Below are 23,450 nucleotides of genomic sequence, written 5' to 3' on the forward strand. Positions count from 1 at the left end.
TTTGATGGCAGTGAGTTTGTTTGTTTGTTTGTTGTACTTCTGCAGGATCCAGTTCCACTGCTGGAGAGGATCTGGTCGACCTTCTGGCCATATGACTACAGCTGTCACTCAATTTCCGGTTCAGAGCAGTAAGGTAATTAGCATGTAGGGTGCCCAAGACATGGGCTGATGAGCCTTGCGAGGCTTTTCCCCTTGCCCAAACTTCCTTCCAAGGAGTGGCTGAGTGGCTTCGAACTGCCAGCCTTCTGGTTAGCAGTCAAATTCCTTAGGCACTATGCCACCAGAGCTCCCTAATAAGAAAAGTGGTAGCCACAAACCCAGTAGGCAGAGTAGGGTGGAGTTGGGGTGTGTGGGTGTGGGGGGGGGCTGAATGGGACATGGGAACACGTGTGCTGGTGGTGTGGTGGAGGGGGAGGTGGATGGCCAGGGCAGGGCAGAGTGGTGGGGGCAGCCCTCACAGTGCTGCTCCTCCCTGGCTGCCCCTTTACCTGGCCTGACCCCCTCACTATGTTCCTTGCCCAGTTGCCATATGATTTTCCTGATCACCACTGTGTCTACACCCACATCAGCTCACCAGCCTTCAGTTACTCCCCATGGCCTACAGGACAAAGCCCTTACCCCTGACGTTGGCCTCTAGTTTCCAACCTTTTACCTCTGGATCCCTCTCTGACCTTTCCTTCCACTATGATCCTACACAGAGTCCCTGGGTGGTGCAGTAGTCAATGAGCTTGGTTGCCAGCTGAAAGGTTGGAGGTCCAAGTGTTCTCAGACGTCCCTTGGAAGAAAGACCTGGTGATTTCCTTCTGAAACATCAGCCATGAACTGTTATGGAGCACAGCTCTGCTCTGACACACTTGGGGTCGCCCTGAGTTGGAATCGACTTGACAGCAGCTGGGTGGTTGCCTGCCGGTGACCCTCCCACAGAGGCTTCCCACTCCTGCTAACCTGCTCTTCTCTCATCTTGTCAGGACACCTTTTCCTTCCCTTCCTCAGTGGCCTGTGTTCACAGGTCTCAGGTCCTTCCTCAGACTCATACTCCCTTTCCCTTTATTTAAGGCTTACCTGTTTTCCATGATCCAACTCAAGTCTCCCCTCCCTCAGGTGGTGATGGGGGCTTCTACTACTGGGTATCTTCTGGGATGGCTCCTTCCAGACATGCACCAGCCATAGTCACCCAGGAGGTCTTGGCCCAGACACCACTGTGGTGACAGTATTGTCACTCGCAGCTAGATTGACATCCTTTGTGTTTCCCACTAGTCTTTGAGGCATGCTGCTCGAAGACTGGAGTGGAACGTCATAGTAGGGGCCCTCTGAGCAAGGCCTTCTGCTCAGCCTCCACTCATGGGACCCCATGCACAGTGGAACAAAGCATTGCCTGGTCCTGCCTCTTCCCATTGTTGGTCGCTGATCAGACCTTTGTGACCCAGGGTCCTCACTGGTGGCTGACTTTCAGAAGTAGGTCACCAGGCCTTTCTCCCTCGTCTTAGTCTGGAAGCTCCCCTGAAACCTGTTCAGTGTCACAGAAGCACCAAGCCTCCACTGACAGGTGGGTGGTGGCCACACATTGAGTGCAGTGGGGGTTCCATGGTAGAACTCTCATCTTTGACGCCGAGACCTGGGTTTGATTTGCACCAACGCACCTCTCAACTGAATAATAATAATGATAAACCAGAACACTAAACCGAACCTGTTGCCATCAAGTTGATTCTGAGGCATGGGATCCCATATTCCATAGAGTTTTCTTGGCTGTCTTTATGGAAACCAATCACCTTTCTTCCACCGCAATGCCAGCCTTTAGGTTAGAAGTCAAGCACAAGCCATCTGAGTCATCTGATGACCAAATTCTTCCCACTGACCATGCTTTCCTCCTAAACCCTTCGTCCTCCCTGGCCATGCTGCTCCTCCCACGACTGTGGCCCTGGGTTGCCCCTGGGCTCTGATGCTCTCCCCTCCCTGCTTGCTTTGGCGGCGTTGCTGGGCTGACCCATTGCACTGCACTGGGCCATCCTCAGTATCCCTTCTCCCCTCCCACCTCAGCTCCCACCTCCTCTCAAAGGGGTCAGTGATGTCTCAGGATGCTGTCACTCTGCTGTCCAGCTGAGATGGGTCACTGTGAAGGGAGAGAATCACTTACACCTCCTGGTTCCTTTGTGCCTTTTCTTATGACCCTTACCCAAAGGAGCTCAGGGAAGATCTGCAGTGGGGGTGGTATGGATTGCCAACTTTCTGACTACAGCATGATGCTAGACCCAAGGGGATCATAGGATGAGTGGCATCCCTAGGTGATGCAAAAGTTTAAGACATGCGGCTGCTGCTCAAAGGGCTGATGGTACAAGTCCACCCAGTGCTTCCTAAGAAAGACCCGGTGATTTGCTTCTGAGAAAGCAGCCACTGAAAACCCAACAGAGTGTAATTGACTCTCCTCTGACACACGTGGGGTTGCTGTGAGTTGGCATCGACGGGAGCTGGCAGAGGTACTGGCACAGAAAGAGTGCTAACAATTCCTCTTGGGGCTGACCCTTTGCTTCAAACACTGTTGCTTCCATGTTCATCAAGCCCAAAGTCAACTTTATTAGACTCTCTGCCCACTGAGAAGTGGCAGAAGAAGACTCTCTGCCCTATGCAGCAGGTGGTTGCCGGCCTTCCAGTTCAGCCTGGGTAAAAGGGACCCAGACCTTGGGACAGAAATCAGATACTCCCTGGCCTCCCACCATCGTCACCCTGCAGCAGGGTTGACCACTTTTCCCATGAAGAGTAAGCTCTGGGTGGTCACATCCCAAAGGAGCATTAGAAAAGGTCTGCTGAGATGCACAGGAGATGCTGTCATTGGCTTCAGAGGTTGGGGCTGGGAGAGGAGGCCACAGGCAGCCCCAGCCTCGGTCCCCTTCTCGTTCATCTCCACCGCCACCTTGTGTGACACCTGGAGACAGAGAAGTGTCAGTTCCGGGAGCCTTGAGGGGAGCACGGATCTCCCCCTACTGCACACTCTGCCTTCCTAGGAGGCCACCCCAGCTTTTGTTCCTCTCCTCTCTCCCACTTGCTCTGTCTCCATTGCGCCCTGGGGGTTTGCTCTGACAGTGCCCTTTGCCCTTTGACGGGGACAGATGAGCCTGAGCAAAGTCGAGGAAGCCAGCATGCACACCAGGCTGCAAAACTCCGCAGAGCTCTGAGGAGCCTTCCTGCAGCACCGGGTACAAGCGACACAGGCCTTGGTGGCGCTTTCTGCTCTGAACTGCACCTAACCTCTCCAGGCCTCAGTTTTCTCATCTTTAAAGTGGATTGGTGAACCTGCGTCAGTGGTTCTCAAACTGTGCTCAGGGGAACCCTGGCAGTTCCTGAAGAAGCTGCTAGTCTTCCTGGTGCGGAAGACCGGAGCGGCAGGTAGCTTGGTGCTTGGAGTGCCCTCTGCTACAGCTGGCTTCCTAGGAAGGAAGGACTCTGAGGCTAAAAGAAACGAGAAAACACTGGCCTGGCAATCCATTCATTTCTGAAAAACTGTGAAAAGCTAAATCTGACATTAAAGATACAACTTTAAAAGACACAACTTTTTTGTTTTTTACCCTCCCATACACACATGTTCACGCACCACACACACACACACACACACACACACACACACACAGTACATCCTGACTGCTGCCTTGGTTTCATATTCAACTCTCAGCTGGCTTCCAATGAAGTTCAGATCAAAGACTCAGTTGGTCATTATTGACTCTATTCTTTTAAAAAAAAATGACAATTGACAACTGACAAAGCAGGGAAAGGCCTTTGCTTCCCTTTCTCTATTATATCTGTCCCTCTCTGTTAAAAAAGAGAGAGAAAGAGAGAGAGAAACTCCATTGCCATCAAGGTGCTGCTGGCTCATGGGTCCCCCACACGACACAGTGGAACCACTCTTAGGCCTTTCTTCCTGCTGGGTGACTTTGAACCACCAGCCTTTAGGCTGGCAGCCGATCACAGACTGCTATACCACCCAGGGACTTTCCTTTTCTGTTAGAGGATTACAAACCCTTCCCCTTCCTTGTGACTTGCAGTGTGCCTTTGTGGGAGACCATGGCCCCACCCATCAATACTGGCCTTGACTTCAGGACCTGCTTGGGCCCTGGCATGTAAGCAGCCATGACGTAGGCCACGTGGGAGGAGAAGCATTGAGAGCTGTTCCACAGTCCCTCTTGCCTTTTTCCCACTGCTAGGAGAATAAGCCATTGCCAAAAGGATTCAGACTCATAGCGCCCCTAGAGGACAGAGTAGAACAGCTTCGCAAGGTTTCCAAGGCTGTACATCTCTACAGAAGCAGACAGCCTCATCTTTCTCCTGCAGGGTGGCTAGTGGGTTCAAACTGCTGACCTTTGGGTTAGCAGCCAAATGCTTTAACCACTTAGCCACCAGAGCTCCTGATGAGAGTGGCATGTCCCAAATAGGGGCTTATCCTTTAACCTACATCCTGGAAAGAAGAGGACATAGAGGCAGATCTGCAGCCAAGTGGTCGTGTCACACTTCTGACATGCAATAGGCACTGTTATTTTAAGGCTCGAGATTTGGAGTTGTTTGTTATTGCAGTAAACCTGACTGATACCCCATTGCTGCCTAGAGCTACAATGAAGGCACAGAGCCTTGCCCTGGCAGGAAGAATGAGCAACCACAAAGCAGGGAAAGGCCTTTGCTTTTGAATGAGAATGAGAAGAAAAACATCTATCTACAGCTCACTTATTGACTATCTTGTTATCCAACATTTCATGTCTATGACAATAACAAAACGACCATCTGACTATTCTGCTCATTAATGAGGAACGTCCAGCAGTAATGAATGGCAAGTTGCAAGGCAAGAGTAACACTGGCTGGGACGGTTATGTTTCCCCTTGGCAGGGCCGTGATTCTCAGTGGTTTGGCAGCTCTGTAATGATGTAATCTTACAGTTATGTAATGATGGAATCATCTTCCATTTTGTGATCTGATGTCATCCTCCATTTTCCATAATGACAATTTTCACATAGTGGCTTGGTCTTTGGAACCTAACCATGTTGATAAGTGAGAATTGGGTATAAAGCTATTCCTACACTATTCTAGCTCCCCAAATGGGTCTACCCAATTCAAAGTCCTGGATGGCTGTCCTGAAGAACATAGCCTTCAGGAAGAAGGGGTGATGGAAAGGGAGTTGCCATGAGCTATTTTCTTGGGCGATAGTGAAGAGCACCCTCAAAGCCGTGGTAGTGAAGAACCGGAATAAGCAAAAGAAAGGGGAACTTGACTTTCAACACGCACTGCGTGCCAAGGGAGCAAAGAAGCCCCAGCCCCAATTCACTCCTTACCCTGGAGATGGTTTTGTTGGGCTGCCCAGTGATTCCTGAAAAGTCGGTGTCTAAGTTGAACACGTTGGAGAGACCGATTTTGGGCAGGATCTCTTCCAGGTTATACGTTCCAGAAATGGAAAACCTTGGCAGATGCAAGTCCAGCAGACTGCAGAGAGAAGTAGACAGAGGAAGGGAGCTGTCATGTTACGTCCCGCCCTTGCCTGGCTGTTGGCAGCCTGAGCTGTGGAAGAGAGGCTGCATAAGCTCAGCCCCACAGAGGTGCTGCTGCCAAGGCAGAGCGTTCCACTACCCACAGCCCCTTCTCTCAGAGCTCCCAGAGGCCTCGTGACTGCGTCTGAGAAGACTCCTGGTATACCCCTACATCTTCATTATCTCAGTCACGTACATGGAGGGCTTTCTAGGAGCCAAACTGGGCTAAGTTTTTCAAGGCTTAATTGATTGAATCCACCTAATTGTCATATAAGATAAACACTGTTAATATTCTCCCACGTCCATATCTGCTTCTTCAGCAAGTCCTGTTGGCTCAAACTTCCAGATTATATACTAAATCCACCCACTCGTCATTTCCTAATACAGGCCACCTTCATCTCTCACCTGTCTGACTTCAGTTACCTACCTCATCACTGTTCAGCGGAGCCTAGTCAGCCCACAGAACCCAGAGAGAGATTTTGGGGTGGCCTGTTGTACGGCAACAAGAATTCAGGGCCTGACTGTATTCCAGAGCAGGCCACAGAAGAAGATGCACCTGAGAATGGAGTAACTGGTGAAGGGGTCAGGGAAACCAGTAATAGCTGGAACTGCCATGAGAAAGCCACACACAAAAAGCAAGTGAGATGAAAGGCAATCGGTTAGTGATTGCATAAAACTGACACCTTGATTTCTACAACATTCTCCTTGGTATTTTTTTTAAAAGGTATTTTAATTAAAAAAGAGGCACCTTTTAAAAATGTGCACTGTTGTGTGGCAGTCATGATTATTCTCAGGCATCATACTTCGCTTGATTTGCTGGCTGCACTCAACTCAATGTACCACCTCTAGGTTTGTTGTTGTTGTTATGTAGGACATTTCTATTAGGAGAAGAGAGGAGTGAGAGGAAAGGAGATTGAGGCCAGAAAGACACTCTGAAAGTGGAAGAGTGATGCTCTCTCAAGTGAGTACTTAGTATGCACCAATGGGAACCATCCTACGTTCTCTGTAAGTACTAACTCGATTCAGTTTCTGAGAAACCCAATCAGTGGACTTCAGATTCTCACATTTAGACTTGAGAAAAATCTAAGACCCCAAAAGATGAGGAGACCTAAGATCCCAAGGGGTAAGAAAAGTGCCCAAGACCCAGTTAGTGGAGGGCAGGCCCATGATTTGAAGCCAGAATCTGGGCTCTTGCAACCAGCATTGTTCAAGAACTACTCAAGACTTGGTTAAGGTCTGTCACAAAGCACTTGTCCTTACCTGGGCAGGAGCAGCTGGTCCCATTTTCTCAGGGTCTCTGGCTGCAGAGCAGCCTCCACCTGCTCCATTTTCCCTGGGTCAGGGAGGATCAGCAGGGCCAGGGCATTGCCACTGTATTCGATCTGGAGGACAGTGCAAGCCAGCTCCTCGTCATAGAGGAACCTGTGCATTTCCTTCTGGTGCATCATGGGGACCCGGAGGGAGGTCCTCTCATCCACAAAGAAGCTCTCCTGCTTCTGGGTCTGGTAGCGATGGAAAGGATGCTTCCACTTGGCTTAGGACACAAAACCCGTAAAACCATGAGAACATCTCCAAAAGGGCTACTCTGGACAGACGTCCACAAGCCACGGGGGTTTGGTGACTTCCTCTTGGGTATATATTTGAGGCAAGGGAAAGATGACTCAGAGGTCAAGATCTAGATCCCACTCAGGCACTAAAACAACTCCCCAGAGTTTGGACTTTAATGACCTATATGATTTTGTGCCACTTCAGAGCAGTGTAGCTTTCAAGAGGTCAAAAGTTATTCGCATCCTCTAAGCACCTTTGAGGAGCCCCTGGGGCTTGCAAATGGTTAGTGTGCTCAGCTGCTGATAGGTTGGAGGTCTGAGTCCACTCAGAGCCACCTCAGAGGAAAGGCCTGACAATGCATTTCTGAAATATCAGCCATTGAAAACGCTATGGATTCAGAGCAGAAATAAGAAATGGAAAGCACAAAAGCCCACTTCTTACATACCAACTGTCTTATTATTTGATATTTCACATTTACGACAATAGTAAAAATTCTACGTTGTGACTATTTTCACATTAATGATGTACTCCTGGGAGTAAGGAATGCTGAGGTGTGAGGTGAGAGTAATACTGGCTGTGACGGTTAAGGTTATGTGTCAACTTGGCAGGGCCATGGTTCTCAGTGGTTTGGCAATTGTGCAACGATGTCATTTTGGCAGTTACGCAATGATGTAGTCATCCTCCATCTTGTGATCCATGCTCTTATCCTCCGCTTTTGCTTAAGGGCAACTTTCACATAATGACTTGGAGTTTGGAGTTTGGAGCCCAACTGTGTGGATCAGCGAGGAGTGAGTGCAGAGAGAATAGACAAATGCAGAATTTGGTTTTCTGAAAATTCCAATAAAATAAAAAACCCTATGGACCATAGTTCTACTCTTATATATATAAGGTCACCATGAGTCAGAATTGACTTGACAGCAACTGGTTTAAGCACCTTCTGGTGATGTAGTGCCTAAGGCATTTGACTGCTAACCAGAAGGCTGGCAGTTCAAACCCACCAGCCACTCCTCAGAAGGAAGTTTGGGCAGTCTTCTTCCACAGTGATACCACCTCAGAAACCCAAGGAGAGGTCTCTATGAGTTGGATTCAACTTGAGGGCAGTGAGTTTGGTTTTTTTTTTTTTGGGTTTTATATGTGAGACAAGGAGCTCTGGTGCTATAGCGGTGAGGCACTTGGCTGCTAACCAAAAGGTCAATGGTTCAGACCCACCAGCTCTGTGGTAGAAAGATGAGGCAGTCTGCATCTGTAAAGATTTATAGCCTTAAAAACTCCATAGAGCAGTTCCACTCTGTCCTTAAGTGTTACTAAGAGTCAGAATTGACTTGATGGCAGTGGCTTTTTGGTATCTGTGAGGCATTATCTCTTTAAATCTTCACAAAACTAACAGAAACAATTGTTATTATCTCCACGTTACAGATGAAGAAACAGAATCCCCGTGAATTTATATAAATGTTCCCAATTTGCAAAGCTGTTAAGTGGTACAGCTGGGATCTGCACCCTGAATCTGACTCCATAGCCCAAGTTCTTTGCAAACATTGAGTTGATCCCTCTCTGCCAAGTAGCCCTGTAGACAGCAACCTTCTGAGGATGACTGCTGTTCAGTGAAGCTCAAGAGCCACTCCCTCCAACTCCCCAATATTCAAAGTGGAAAGGGAGAAGATTTCAGTTGTTGTTGTTGTTGTTGTTGTTAGATACCATTGAGTCATCTCTGACTCACAGTGACCCTATGCACAACAGAATGAAATACTACCTGGTCCTGTGCCAGCTCCATGATCCCTGCTATACTTGAGCCCATTGTGGAAGCCACTGTGTCAATCCATCTTGTTGAGAACCTTCCCCTCTTTTGTCGAACCTCCACCTTACCAAGCATTGATATACTTGGAATGGTCCTTTCTGACAACATGACCAAAGTAGGTGAGACAAAGTCTGGCCATTCTTGTTTCCAAGGAGCATTAAGGGTGCACTTCTTCCAGGACAGATCTGTTAGTTCTTTTAGCAGTCCATGGTACTTTCAGCATTCTTCGCCAGCAACACAACTCAAAAGGATCAATTCTTCTTTGGTCTTCCTTATTCATTGTCCAGCTCTCACATGCATATGAGGCCACGGAAACTACCATGGCTTAGGTTAGGCACACCTTAGTCTTCAAAGAGATATCTTTACTCTTCATCACTTGAAAGAGGTCTTTTGCAGCAGATTTGACCAATGCAATATGTCATCTGATGTCTTGACTGCTGCTTCCATTGCTGTTGATTGTAGAGCCAAGTAATATGAAGTCTTTGACAACTTCAATCTTTTCTCCATTTATCATTACACTGCTTATTGGTTTAGTTGTGAGGATTTTTGTTTTCTTTATACTGAGGTGTAATCCATACTGCAGACTGTAGTCTCCAATCTTCATCAGTAAGTACTTCAAGTTATCCTCACTTTCAGCAAGCAAAGTTGTGTCGTCTGCATTATTGTTGTTGTTAATGATTCTTCCTCCAACCCTGATGCCACATTCTTCTTCATAAAGTTCAGCTTCTTGGATTATTTGCTCAGCATACAGATTGAATGAGTCTGGTGAAATGATACAACCCTGACACACTCCCTTCTTGATTTTGAACTATGCAGTGTCCCCTTGTTCTGCTCAAAGAACAGCCTCTTGGTCTATGTACAGATTCTTCATGAGTACAAATAAGTCTTCTGGAATTCCCATTCTTGTCAATGTTACCTATAATTTGTTATGATCCACACAATTGAATGCTTTTGCATAGTCAATATAACACAAGTAAACATCTTTCTGGAATTCTTTGCTTTCAGCTAAGATCCATCTGACATTAGCAATGATATCCCTCATTCCACATCCTCTTCTGAATCCAGCTTGCATTTCTGGAAGTTCCCTGTCTATATATTCCTGCAATGGGTTTTGAATTATCTTCAGTAAGATTTTACTTGAGTGCAATATTAATATTGTTTGATAATTTCCACATTCTTTGGGATCATATTTCTTTGGAATGGGTACAAATACAGATCTCTTCTAGTCAGTTGGCCATGTAGTTGTCTACCAGATCCCTTGGCATAGCCAAGTGAGTGCCTTCAGCGGGGCATCCATTTGTTGAAACATGTCGATGGGTATTCCATCAATTTCCGGAGGCTTGATTTTTTGCCAATTACTTCAGTGCAGCTTTGACTTCTTCCTTCAATACCATTGGTTCTTGATCATATGGAACTGCCTAAAATGGATGAACATCAACCAGTTCTTTTTTGTACAGCGACTCTGTGTATTCCTTACATCTTCTTTTGTTTTTTCCTGCATCATTCACTTTATTGCCCATAGAATCTTTCAATATTGCAACTTGAAGCTTAAATTTTTCTTCAGTTCTTTCTGCTTGAGAAATGCTGAGCATGTTCTTCCCTTCTGATTTTCTAACTCCAGGTCTTTGCACATTTCATTATAATAATTGGCTTTGTCTTCTTGTGTTGTTCTTTGAAATCTTCTGTTCGGCTCTTTCATCTTGTCATTTCTTGCATTTGCTTAACTACTCTGCTCAAGGGAAAGTTTCAGAGTCTCTTCTGACATCCATTTTGGTCTTTTCTTCCTTTCCTGTCTTTTTAATGACTTTTTGCTTTCTTCATGGGTGATGTTCTTGATGTCATCCTACAATTCCTCTGGTTTTCTGTCAATTGGTGTTCAATGCATCAAATCTATTCTTTAGATGGTCTCTAAATTCAGGAAGGATATAATCAAGGTCATATTTTGGATCTTGTAGACTTTTAATTTTAATTGTCTTCAACTTTTAATGTTTTAATTGTCTTCAACTTTAACTTGAACTTGCATATAAGCTGTTGATGGTCTGTTCCACAATCAGCTCCTGGCCTTGTTTTGGCTGAAGATATTGAGCTTCTCCATCACCTCTTGCCACAGATGTAGTCAATCTGATTCCTGTGTACTCCATCTGGCAAAGTACATGTGGATAGCTGCTGTTTGTGTTGTTGATAAAAGGTATTTGCAATGAATAAGTTGTTGCTCTTGCAAAATTCTATCATGAGATCTCCAGCATTATTTCTATCACCAAGGCCATATTTTCTAACTATTGGTGATTCTTCTTTGCTTCCAATTTTTGCATTCCAATCACCAGTGATAACCAACACATATTGATTGCATGCTTAGTCAATTTCAGACTGTAGAAGTTGGTAGAAATCTTCAGTTTCCTCATCTTTGGCTTTGGTTGTTGGTGCATAAATTTGAATAACTGCACTTCCTTATAGGCATATGGATATTATTCTATCACTGACAGCACTGTACTTCAGGACAGATATTGAAACATTCTTTGTGATGATGAATGCCACACCATTCCTCTTCAATTTGTCACTATCGACATAATAGATTATATGGTTGATTCAAAATGGCCCAAACCAGTCCATTTCAGCTCAGTAATGCCTAGCATATTGATCTTTATGTGTTCCATTTCATTTTTGACAACTTCTAATTTTCCTAGATTCATACTTTCTACGTTCCGTGTTCCAATTATTAATGGATGTTTGTAGCTATTTCTTCTCATGTTGAGTCATGCCACATCAGCAATTGGAGGTCCCATCCATATCATTAAGATCTCCTCCACTCTGAGTAGGCAACTCTTTCCCAGTCTTATTTTGAGAGACTTCTGACCTGATGGGCTCATCTTCTACTACTATATAGGACAATATTTCAGGGCTGTTCATAAAGTTTTTCAGCACTATGTCAGACAGTGTTTCACTGCTATTCATAAGATTTTCAGTGGTCAATTCTCTGAGAAGTAGATGGCCCCTTTCTTCTTCCGAGTCTGTCTTAGTCTGGAAACTCCACTGAAACCTGTCCACCATGGGACCCTGCTGGTATTTGAAATGCTGGTGGCATAGCCTCCAGTCTCACAGCAACACTCAAGCCACGACAGTATGACAAACTGACAGACAAGTTTGTCTCTTTAGCTGTTCCAAACCACTCCACTCCCACTTCCTGGCCTGCCCTAGCTGTAGGATACACTCAGGCAAAGAGGCTGGGGCAGAGGTGGGGAGAAGAGCATTCAGATTGGAAAATAGCATGTGCAAAGACCCAAGGAACTGAAACAAGTTTCACTTACCTAGAGCATAGACTACCATAGGGGGTGCACTGAGGGGAAATGCCAAGAATGGCACTGAAGGGAAGGCAGTGCCTTGATGGAGATCCTAGACTTTAGCCCATGGGAACCCAGAATTGCCAAAGGGTTTAAGCAATGCAGTGACGTGACTGGATCTGTTTTATCAACATCAATTGCTGCAATTTGTCTAGCAGTTTCCAGGAAAGTAAGCCCAATTTCGTTGCAAACATTGAGTTGATCCCTCTCTGCCAAGCTGCCCAGTGGACATATCAACCTTCTAAGGATGATTGCCATCCAGTGAAGCTTAAGAGCCACCCACTCCAGTTCCCTAATATTCAAAATGGAAAGGGAGCAGATTCCAGTTAATAACATGGAATGTGTAATGCAAAAATCTGTCAGTCACAGTCATGTCCATGAACACAATGTCTTCTCTCTCACTACTTACAATCTCCATTCACAACAACCTCCTGACCTGGTCTCCTGAAAACACTGGCCTTGGTGGCAGAAGCATGGGCTGGGTCATCTTCTCTCCACTGCCTAGACTCAATCAGTCACCAAGTATTGTTGATTCTATCTCCAAAGCCAGAACTTTATTTAAGGCCACCATCACACTCACCTTGGACCACTTCAGGAAACTCCTAGCCTGTTCCTACTACCCCACTCTCACTTTCCTGCAAACCGCTTGACAAATTGCAGAAACTGATGTTGATAAAACAGATCTGATCATGTCACTGCATTGCTTAAACATTTTGGCAATTCTGGGTTCCTATGGGCTAAAGTCCAGGATCCTCAGTGAGGCCCTGCCTTCCCTTCAGGGCTGTTCTCAGCAATTTGCCCTCAGCGCACCTTCTATGATAGTCTATGCTATGGGTAAGTGAAACTTGTTTCAGTTCCTTGCATCTTCGCACAGCCTATTTTCCAATCTGAATTCTCTTCTCCCCACCTCTGCTACAGCCTCTTTGCCTGAGTGTATCCTACTCATTGCTCATGTCTCAGCTTAGATGTCTTCTCTTCCAGGAAGCCTTCCCTCACTCAACTAGTCTGAACAGGTGTCTCCATAGCCCCCATACCTATTCAAGCAGAACTTCAGCATCCTACTGAGCTGTAGTTGCTTCTTTACTTATTTGCAACCTTATGGGACTGGGAGCTACACAGGTGGGAAAACATGATCTTATACATTTTATAGACATTAGCAAAATCTGTAAAATGTAGTCAGTACTTCATATATGTTCTGGAATAAATGAATGAATGAATGACATTTCTAAAAGCCTCAGACATGAGACCTAAGTTTAGCTTGAAATAATTCATTTAGCAAACATTTAAAATATTTGGCCCACGTTAGACTCTGGAGTGGAGCTCTGGTGGCATAGTGCTTGAGGCACTTGACTGCTAACCAGAAGGCTGGATGTTCAAATCCACCAGCCACTCCTCGGAAGGAAGATGGGGCAATCTACTTCCATAGTGATACTGCCTCGGAAACCCAAGGAGGGGTTGCTATGAGTTGGGTCTGACTTGACAGCACATAACAACAACAACAACAACAGACTCTGGATAGTCAAAGATGATAAGACTCAAGCCCTTGAGACTGGTCAGTAGTATAGAGACTGGTCAGCAGTATAGATAGGAGTAAAGCAGAAAAACTCTCCTCTTGATTAAACATTTAGTAACAATGGATTAAATATTGGAAAACAGAAACAAACCCCAAAATGGCTGAGTTCAAACTCAAGTAAGGTTCCAGAGACAAAGCAGGAAGTCTGAAATCTGAGCTGAGGTGAGCTCTTCTGGCTTCTGGGCTCTTGGGATCAGATACAGGCTTCAGGGAGTGGTGCTTAATGTCTTCTCAGGGGCTGTAATTGAAACTTAAGCCCACCTTGGAACTAAGCTCTCTGCAAGTAGCCAGGAGCCACTCCCCATCTGGGAAGGTTGGATTAGCAAACTCTGCCCAACACTCAGGGATGAAGCAGGAAGGGCCACCACCTTCCCAAGTCCAGGAGTGGAAGGAGTCATCCACAGGAAAAGGTCTATGTTTTCAAGTCTCACACATGGGTTAGGAGCTCTGGTGGCATAGTGCCTGAGGCATTTGACTGCAAACCAGAAGGCTGTTGGTTCAAACCCACCAGCCACTCCTCAGAGAGGAAGATTGGGCAATCTACCTCTGTAGTGACACCACCTTGGAAACCCAAGGAGGGGTCTCTATGAGTCGGGATCGACTCGACGGCAGTGAGTTTGGTATAGTTTTGGTACATGGGCCAGTGGGTTTGTAGAGGAGCAACAAAGATGAGGGAAACACTCAGTGAGATGGACAGAAACATACCAGCAATGACAAAGGGGGCACGGGACAGGCTGAGGGGAGAGTCACACTGTGTTCTGTTGTCTGTAAAGCTTCCATGAATGAGAACTCACTCGACAGCAACTGACAGCAATAATATAAAGACATTTGTTGTTTGTTGTTGTTATATGCTGTCGAGTCGGACCCGACTCATAGCGACCCCTTCTTGGGTTTCCAAGGCAGTATCACTATGGAAGTAGATTGCCCATCTTCCTTCAGAGGAGTGGCTGGTGGGTTTGAACCGCCAGCCTTCTAGTTAGCAGTCAAGTGCCTTAGGCACTGAGTTACCAGAGAGCTCCCTATATAAAGACATGTTGTTGTTGTTGTTGTTATGTGCCATTGAGTCGGACCCGACTCATAGCGACCCCTTCTTGGGTTTCCTAGACAGTATCACTATGGAAGTAGATTGCCCCATCTTTCTTCTGAGGAGTGGCTGGTGGGTTTGAACCGCCAGCCTTCTGGTTAGCAGTCAAGTGCCTTAGCCACTATGCTACCAGAGCTCCCATATAAAGACATAGTAATTGCAAAATAAAAAATAAATAGGTTCACCGTGATGTTGTTCTTAGGCGTCATCCTGTTGGCTCTGACTCATGTGACCCTGTGTGCAACAGAATGAGACGGCGCCCAGTCATGTGCCAACCTCACAATGCTTGCTGTGTCTGAGCCCATCATTGCAGGCACTGTCAGTCCACCTCACTGAGGGTCTTCTCCTTTTTGGCTGACACTCTACTTTACCACACACGATGTCCTTCTCCAGGGACTGGTCCCTTCCAACAACATGACCAAAGCAGGTGAGACAAAACCTGGCCATTCTCACTTCTAAGGAGCATTTTGGTTGCACTTCCTCCAGGACAGATATATACATGCACACTAGGACTCTAGGATACCATAATATATAGTATATAACAACATTTGTGTAAACTTTTTGAATGCATAAATAGTATTTCACATGATTATGGATGCATACTTATGTACTAATGGTGTGGACACACTGGCAGTAAGGATACACACCAAGCCTAGGATAGTGGTTGCCTCTGGGGAGGGATGGGTGGATAGAATGGGGCCAGGAAAGGATTAAAAAGGTTTTGAACTGCATCTGTAATAGTGCAACTTTAAAAATAAAAAATCTAAAGCAAATGGAAAAATGTAATGGCTGATACTTGGAAAGGGTTCAAAATTAGAGATCCCAGATAGAGCGGGAGAAAGTATGTGGAACAAAATTCAAAACCAGAAAAAAACACCAGGACTACTGGTCAGCTAGAGACTGGGGAAACCCTTGAGACTATGGCCCCTGGTAACTTTTGGGCCTGGCATTGGACTCACGCTGGTGGCTTAGCTGCAACCAATAGACAGGCCCATGAGCTGAACAACTACACCAGGGAGATGTACTCCTTAGAAGAATCCACCAAGGGAGATCAGAAGGGCAGCATTTGCGTGGGGAGACAGCTGGGGAGGCAGGAACGCGCAGGCAAGGACACTGGGGAGGGGTAGCTGCGGGGAGGACGTAGGAGGAGAGCTGTTACATCGTGATCAGAGTCCCAAAGCAAAATGTGTAAGACCTGTTGAATGGAAAACCAAGGTGCTTTGTAAAATCTCACCCAAATCACAAAAAAGTTCAAAAACAACTTAATGGGTGATTGTTTCTGGTGGAGGAGTGTTCTGTATGACTTTTGTATTATTCTGTGTGTATTCAAAATATATTATGATATAAAATATAGATTTTTCCTACATAATAGTAGAAAAGTGAGATTAATGCTATTAAAAAATTAGAATGAAACAAAGGTAGAGGGATCAAGGCTGAGAAACTGAAATGAAAGATATTATTTGCATGTAGGAGGGTTTCCACCAGAAACAGCTGAAGGCCTTTCCATTCTACGTTGTACTTTTACTAGTGTTTGGTGAAAAAATTGAATAAAGCAAAAAAAAAAAAAAAAGAGAGAGAGAGAGAGAGATAGGAAGGAAGGAGGGAAAGAAAGAAGGGAGGGAGGGAGGGGGAGGGGGAGGAAGGAGCAGGGAGGGAAGAAGGCCCCTCCCTCAGAACTTCCTCAGAAGGAAGCTGGGGCAATCAACTTCTGTAGTGATACTGCCTCGGAAACCCAAGGAAGGGTTGCTGTGAGTCGGGTCCGACTCGACGGCACATAACAACAATAGTAACTCAGAGCTTCAAGTCCAGATCCTGAGGCTCAGAGCATCTGTCTCTGGCCTCTCTTGGGTAAGAGCATTTGCTGGAGTTAGGAGGTGGCAACGGTCATGCCCAAGCAAGCCTTCACCTTTGAAGAAGATGAAATTCAAGAGAACCATGAGTGTGTCTTGGTTGACCTCTTGCAGGCTGTCTGTCACCTTCCCATACGTTTGCTTTCTCACGTACTCATTGATCTGCGTCCCCATCCCAGCAGCATCCGTGAAGTTGGCAGAGAAAGCAAAGGCACCGTACAGCTCCTTGATGCCATTGAGAAAGCGCTGCTGAGGTTTGAGGTGCTTGTCCAGGAAAATGGAGTTGCCGACTTTCAGTTCAAGTTTGGGGCTGGGCAGGTCCAGGGTGTAGAGGAGGCTCTGGAAGCCACGGTGGAGGTCGGCTTCCGGTGTCTCTGTGAGGTTAAAGCCCAGGCCCCCCAGGATTTGAGTTGAGGTGTCAGCCTTGGTCCCAAAAGAGAGCAGGGCCAAGGTGGTAGAGATGCTCACTGGGGAGAATAATATGTTTCCAGGAATGTCTGCTGCCAGCTGCTTATATAAACGTAAAGCAAAATTGGTGATGGTGGGTGTGATTTTGTGGTATGCCGGGACTGGCTCTGAGAGTTGGTCACTGTGGGCTTGAGGCATCCCCAGACTCTTATGTCCATGTGCGGGAAAAGGCTGGCAATGGACAGAAACCAGGACCCCTGTTCCCAGCAGCCACAGCCAAGCTGGCCCCATCCTCTGAAAACAAGATGGTGGACACGTCACTCTCTTGCATAAATAACTCTATGGTTTCATTGCTTACGCAATAACCCCACCGTTCATACTATATCACACAGGAATGTCATGGGGGTTCTGCAGGGAGCACAGTGGTGGGTGAGTGGTCAGGACCCTGGACACTTTCCCCAAGGCTTCAGTTAGAGCTGCACCCCTTACCTGCTTTACGTTTTGACAAATCTAGTAGATATGGTTGAGTAAAGAGCTCTGGGCTATTGAAAAAACTTCCCTAATCTGTTCTCACTCTCTCCCTCCCTCTGTCCTTTCCACCTTGATGACAGTGAGTTTGGTTTTTTTTTTTTTTTTTTTTTTGGTATGATCCTGAAGAAGTTGGATCAGATTCTCACTAAGTGGGAAATGAAAGGTCTGCAACGTGAACCAACTCACTCCCCCACCCCACCCCCCTTTTTCTTTGTTCATCTTTGTTTCCAATCACTCTTTCAATGGTTTGTTACATTTCAAGGATCTATCTGGTCTGGAGACTGTGGGAGGTATTTGCTATTTAGTGGGGGAAGGAAATAAACATAATCCCCTACTCACAGAGCTTAGAGAATAGTTGAGATGACAGTCCGTAACTAAATAAGCACGTATATTTGTAATTGCAACTTGAGAAGAATGTATGGAGCAACAGGGCTCCATGACAGTGAGTGATGCTGGGTTCTCTTGCAGCTAGGTGAGGTGATGGAATGATGCACTTGATAATTAGAAGGAAGGCGATGGGTGTAGCTCAAGGGAAGAGGAGTACCTTCCTGCCTGGTGGTCTTTGATTAACTGGAGTGAGGTATGATTGGCATTGGGTACATGCTGACAAGGGCAACTCTTTGTCACTCAAACGTGGGACAGGTTGAGCCTAGGAGGAGAGGTGAGTGCTAAGGTTCTACCTCTATCCATTCTCTGTTAATTTGAGTATCTTTTGTCACATACAGTGGCTGAACCCTTTACTCTAATTGATACAGGAGCATAGGGAAGATATCCCCGTGCTTTTTGTTTCTGATTTAGAAAATGTGCAGGAAAGGACTACTGTCCACCTCTAGGGGTTGAAGTGGTGCAGGAGCAGGGGGACCACTTGCTTCAGCCAGGGATGCAGCTCCAGCTCTCATGGGGACTGTTATGTAGGCATGTCGTGGGGACAGGCCACCTCCGTCACTATGTCTAGTGCCCTCCTTTCCTTTCAGGCCTCCCCACACAACCCCATGTCCTCTCAGGGACACATGTCCACGCTGCCCCTGGACCCTTCCTGACAGTGATGTCCTCCATGAAAGAAATATTTCTCTCCTGCTCCCTTCACATCTGGCCCTGTCACTGCCCCAATCCCACAGCTGCTGAGCCCACTGGCCTTGTTCTCAGTCTGCACTGATGCCCTTGTGTTTCTATCAGCACCTTTAATACTCCCACACCACCCCCTCTGAACCACCTCCGAGCCCTGCAGCAGGGTGGGAGAGGTGACATTTGTGCACATGGCTTATCCTAGCACCCTAAATACTCCACCAGCCCACAAAGTCAAGTTTTCAGGAGGGAAGAGAGTAGCCTCATTCCCTGTGATGTCGAAACATGTTTGCTGGTCAAAGTACTGCGGGTAATGTCCCAAGGCCACACACATACCCCCCCACAGTGCAGCCCAGTGTCAGTGTTGCTTAGTGATGGTTTCTATGCAGCTTTGGTTTTTCTTGGAGTGGGGATTTGGAAGAAGCAGAAGAATTGGAAAAATTGGTCCATTCCTGGACAAAATAAAGACTAAGGCTGTGACAAAACTATTTTTGGTTGATTCCTTTCATTCACTGAACTTACCACCATTTTTCACCCTCAAGCATCCCAGAGATTCTCAGATGTGTAGAAAAGGATTGAGTTAATTTCTGAAGGTAGGATCGAATTTAAATCAAGGTCCTGGGATTGGAATTGAGGTGCTGCCAGTAACTCACTGTGCCTCTGAACCTCTGGCAACCTCTGTGTTCCCATTCCCAGATGCAAATGACACTGCCTGCTTCATGGGGTCCCTGAAGGATGAGTTGACATACAATAGACACACCCATGGCACATACAAAGTGCGTAAGGCTGGTTTTGTTCTCCTGCCAAGGCCAATTGTAATGACTCCCAGTTCATTTCTCTATTCCCTTTGCAGAAAGATATCCATTCACTAATTGTAACATTCTTCATGTATTAGGTGTTTACTATGTATCAAGGATATTAGATAAACTGTATCAGTGGCTCCCAACAATGACTACATGTCTATGTGTGTTTGTGGGAGAGGGGGTGTGTTTGGATCATCTCAACAACTAGAGAAGGAGGGTGCTACTGGTGTTTAGTGTCTGAAATTCAGGGATGCAATATAATAGTCCAAAATAGTCATATGTAATGAACAGCAGCCCTGCCCAATGCCAGTAGTGCCCCTGCTGAGAAATACTGCTGTCATTTAATTTCAATGTTACGAGAACTGTAAAGGTCCCTAGGTGGTGGAATGGTTAAACACTAGCTGTTAACTCAAAGACTGGACATTGGAGTCCAGCTAGAGGTGCTCAGCCAAAAGGCTTGGAAACTTCTGAAAAAGTCACTGCAATCCTGTGTGGATTGGGGAACCTTAAGAAGTAAGCAAGCATTACAATTGTTTTACACACAGGGAACCCGAAACTTGGAGTCCGAACAAACACCTGGTAGGTGGCAGGAGCAAGATTCCAACTCCTACCCAGGCTCTTAAGCCTGACGTTTTTCATAAAACCGAATTTCTAGCAAATTATCTACAAAAACACTGTTGTTTCACTTTGCATTGTGTGTTCTGTTTTCCTGCCTAACTGCCGGGAATAGCAGGGCTTCCTCTCTCAGAAGGCCAGGTGTTCCACAAAAGGTTATTAAAAGCTCAAAGTTCCTGATTTAAGTCTTGGAAGTAGTATCTCAGTCCATTTTTTTCTTTTGGGAACTCACTTGTCCCACCCCTGTCCTGCAAAGCCAGAGGGAAAGAGAGGTAGCCGCCGCCCCCGCCTTCGTCTCGGGTACCAGGGATGTGCATGGTACTCACTGCAGGGTCCCTGGCCATCTCTGGATCTTCAGCACCACATTGCCTTCCACCCACAGGAAAATGGCCTTTGAAGATCCCAGCAGCCGTGTCAATATTTGTCAGGTCAATTCCTGGAACTGGTTTGGAGACAGTGACCAGCAAACAGGAAGGGGTCCTTTTTTTTTCAAAGCAGCTGCTACTTCTTGGAAGGAAGGTAGGGCAATCTACCTCCATAGAGATACTGCCTCGGAAACCCAAGGAGGGGTCGCTGAGTCGGGACAACTCAATGTCAGTGAGTCGAGTTGAGTTGAGTCCTGTCTGCCAGTCCTACAAACGCACCAATGAGTTGTGATTCTGGACCAAGCTCGGTTTGGGATCTTCTGATGCTGAGGAGATGGCAGGGGGTCATGATGCAGTTCCTGCTGGTCTGGGTGTTTGCCTGTTCCAGGCTGCGTTCTTTACTGAACACCCTCACGGTGAAGATGCAAGAGAGGCTTGCTGTGGCTGTGTAACAGATGCAAGACTGAAGCTCTGTGAGGTTCAGTAACGTGCCCAGGGAGTGGGTGCTGCAGCCTAATCGGGAGACGCATCTGACTCCATGCCAAGTCTGCACCACCACAGATGGAGCAAGTTGTCAGGATGCAAGATCAGCACCAACATACCCAAATCCATTCTATGGCCATGTAACTGGCAACAAACAATCTGAGAAAGGAAGGGCAACAAAATACTATTTGCAGTAGCATAAAAGCATATGTTACCTATCTTGTTAATAAATATGCCTTCAAAACCAAATTTTAATGGCTTAATTTCTCATAGATGTATTTAATTTATCCAACAGCTCTGTACAGAGCATTAAGTTTTAAATTTTTCTAACACAAATACCTAGGAACTCTGGTAGCATAGTGGCTAAGACACTTGCCTGCTAACCAGACAGCTGGCGGTTCAAACCCACCAGCCACTCCTCGGAAGGAAGGTTGGGCAATCCTACTTCCGCAGTGATACCACCTCGGAAACCCAAGGAGGGGTCGCTATGAGTCGGGTTTGACTCGATGGCACATAACAACAACAACAACAAAAAATAATATAATAGATTTGTTCTTTTATAAATGAATTTCATGGCCAAAAAAGAAAACCCTGCAAGATGTGTGCATGAAACACTACACAGTGATGAGAGAAATTTAAAAAGTTTTAAATAAATGGAGAGGAATTCTATGCCCAGGTATTGGAAGTCTCAACAGTGTTAAGAGGACAAGTCTCCCAGAATTGACCTACAGATTCAGTTGAATCTCAGTCTAACTCTCACCTAGCTTCTTGTTTGTAGAAATTGATGGGTTGATCTTAATTTTTTTTCTTTAAATTTTTATTGTGACTTGGGTGAAAGTTTACAGAGCAAATTCATTTCCCACACAGCAGTTCCCACCATTTTGCTTCATGACATTGACTGCAATGCCCCACAATGTAACAGCTCTCTTCTCACTTCCCCCCTGTAGTTACCTTTTTCCTGTGTCCTTCTTTCCTATGCATTCCTGCCCCCTGAGCTATCTCCCTGGGCAAATACTGCTTTTCTGTTATTCAGTGATTGATCATTCTAAGGAGTCTAGCTACCTGATGTAAATATTCACCCTATATTTCTATCTATTGTTTAGCTGGAAGCCATGAAAGTGAGTTCAATTTCAGACCTAAAAGGTAACTAGGGGCCATAGTTTCGGAGGTCTCAGCAGGCTCTGTCAGACCAGTAAACCTGGTCTTTGCTATAATTTGAGTTTTTTTTTGTTGTTGTTGTTGTTGTTCCACATTGTTCTCCCACTCTATCCAGGATCTCCTGCACTGATCCCTTTCCAAGTGGTTAACAATGGTAACTGGGCACTATCTAGTTCTTCTGGTCTCATGGTCATATAGGCTGAGGTTTGCATAGTCCACTAGTCCCTTGGACTAATTGTTTCCATGTGTCTTTGGTTTTCTTTATTCTTCTTTGCTCTGGACAAGGAGAGACCCACTGTTGAATCTAAATGGCCACTTGCAAGCTTTTAAGACCCCAATCGCTACTCACCAAAGTTGAAGGTAGAACAATGTTGTGTGTATAGTATGTTATGCCAATTGAGCTTGATGTCCCCTACTACCATGGTTCCAAGGCCACAGGTCCAACAACTCACTCCATCAGGGTGGATTACTGTGCCTAAGAAGTTATCATAACTTTGCCCCCTGTTAGTTCTATTTATATGGACAGTCTTATAGCATATACAAATACATATGCAGAAATATCATCTGTGAACCTTATATAAAGTCATGGATATATTCCCTTTTGTCTAGACATAACTGATCTTTCAGATTGTCTACCTATCTATTTACTCTTAGATTAACGTTTGTTATCAGTGATAATGCAGTATTTGCTTTCGAATTGTCTACCTATCTATTTACTCGTAGATTAGTGTTTGCTATCACTGACAGTGCAGTATTGTGTACGCAAAAGGGTTTATCTTTGTTGTCTGTACCTCTTGTGCACCTCTCTGTGTCTTCCTTTTCCTTAGTGTGTTATTGTGTGGGTCACTTGCTTTTGGTATATTGCCTTTTCCTTCACCCAAAACAATACTTGTCTCTACCCATCTAACAGTGATCCCTCCCCTCCCATCCCATCCCCGGTAACCAACAAAGAAATTTTCCTTCCATATATAAACCTTTCCTTGAGTTTTTACAATAGTGACAAACTCAAACTCACTGCCGTCAAGTCAGATCTGACTCATAGCAACCCCTCCTTGGGTTTCCAAGGCAATATTAATACGGAAGTAGATTGCCCAACCTTTCTTCTGATGAGTGGCTGGTGGGTTTAAAATGCCAGCCTTCTGGTTAGCAGTCAAATGCCATAGGGACTACGTCACCAGAGCTCCTTTTATGAATGCCTAGGATATTGATCTTTACACATTCCATTTCATTTTTGACAACTTCCAATTTTCCTACATTCATACTTTGTACATTCCATGTTCTGATTATTAAGGGATGTTTCCAGCTGTTTCTTCCCATTTTGAGTTGTGCCCCA

General features: G+C 45.7%; 1 protein-coding gene across 1 annotated transcript; it reads right to left on the bottom strand.

Annotated features, from left to right (window-relative positions):
- Positions 1-2,716: 2,716 nt before the first annotated feature.
- SERPINA11 (serpin family A member 11) lies at positions 2,717-17,388 on the bottom strand. The gene is made up of 4 exons (XM_007944520.1): positions 16,746-17,388; positions 6,762-7,035; positions 5,310-5,457; positions 2,717-2,920 (listed from the first exon to the last, which is right to left on the bottom strand). Exons 1-4 carry the CDS (start codon positions 17,386-17,388, stop codon positions 2,717-2,719), a joined length of 1,269 nt encoding a protein of 422 aa, XP_007942711.1.
- Positions 17,389-23,450: the final 6,062 nt, after the last annotated feature.

Source organism: Orycteropus afer, unplaced genomic scaffold, assembly GCF_000298275.1.
Source record: "Orycteropus afer afer isolate SDZICR_OR568_19922 unplaced genomic scaffold, OryAfe1.0 scaffold00127, whole genome shotgun sequence".
NCBI lineage: Eukaryota > Metazoa > Chordata > Mammalia > Tubulidentata > Orycteropodidae > Orycteropus > Orycteropus afer.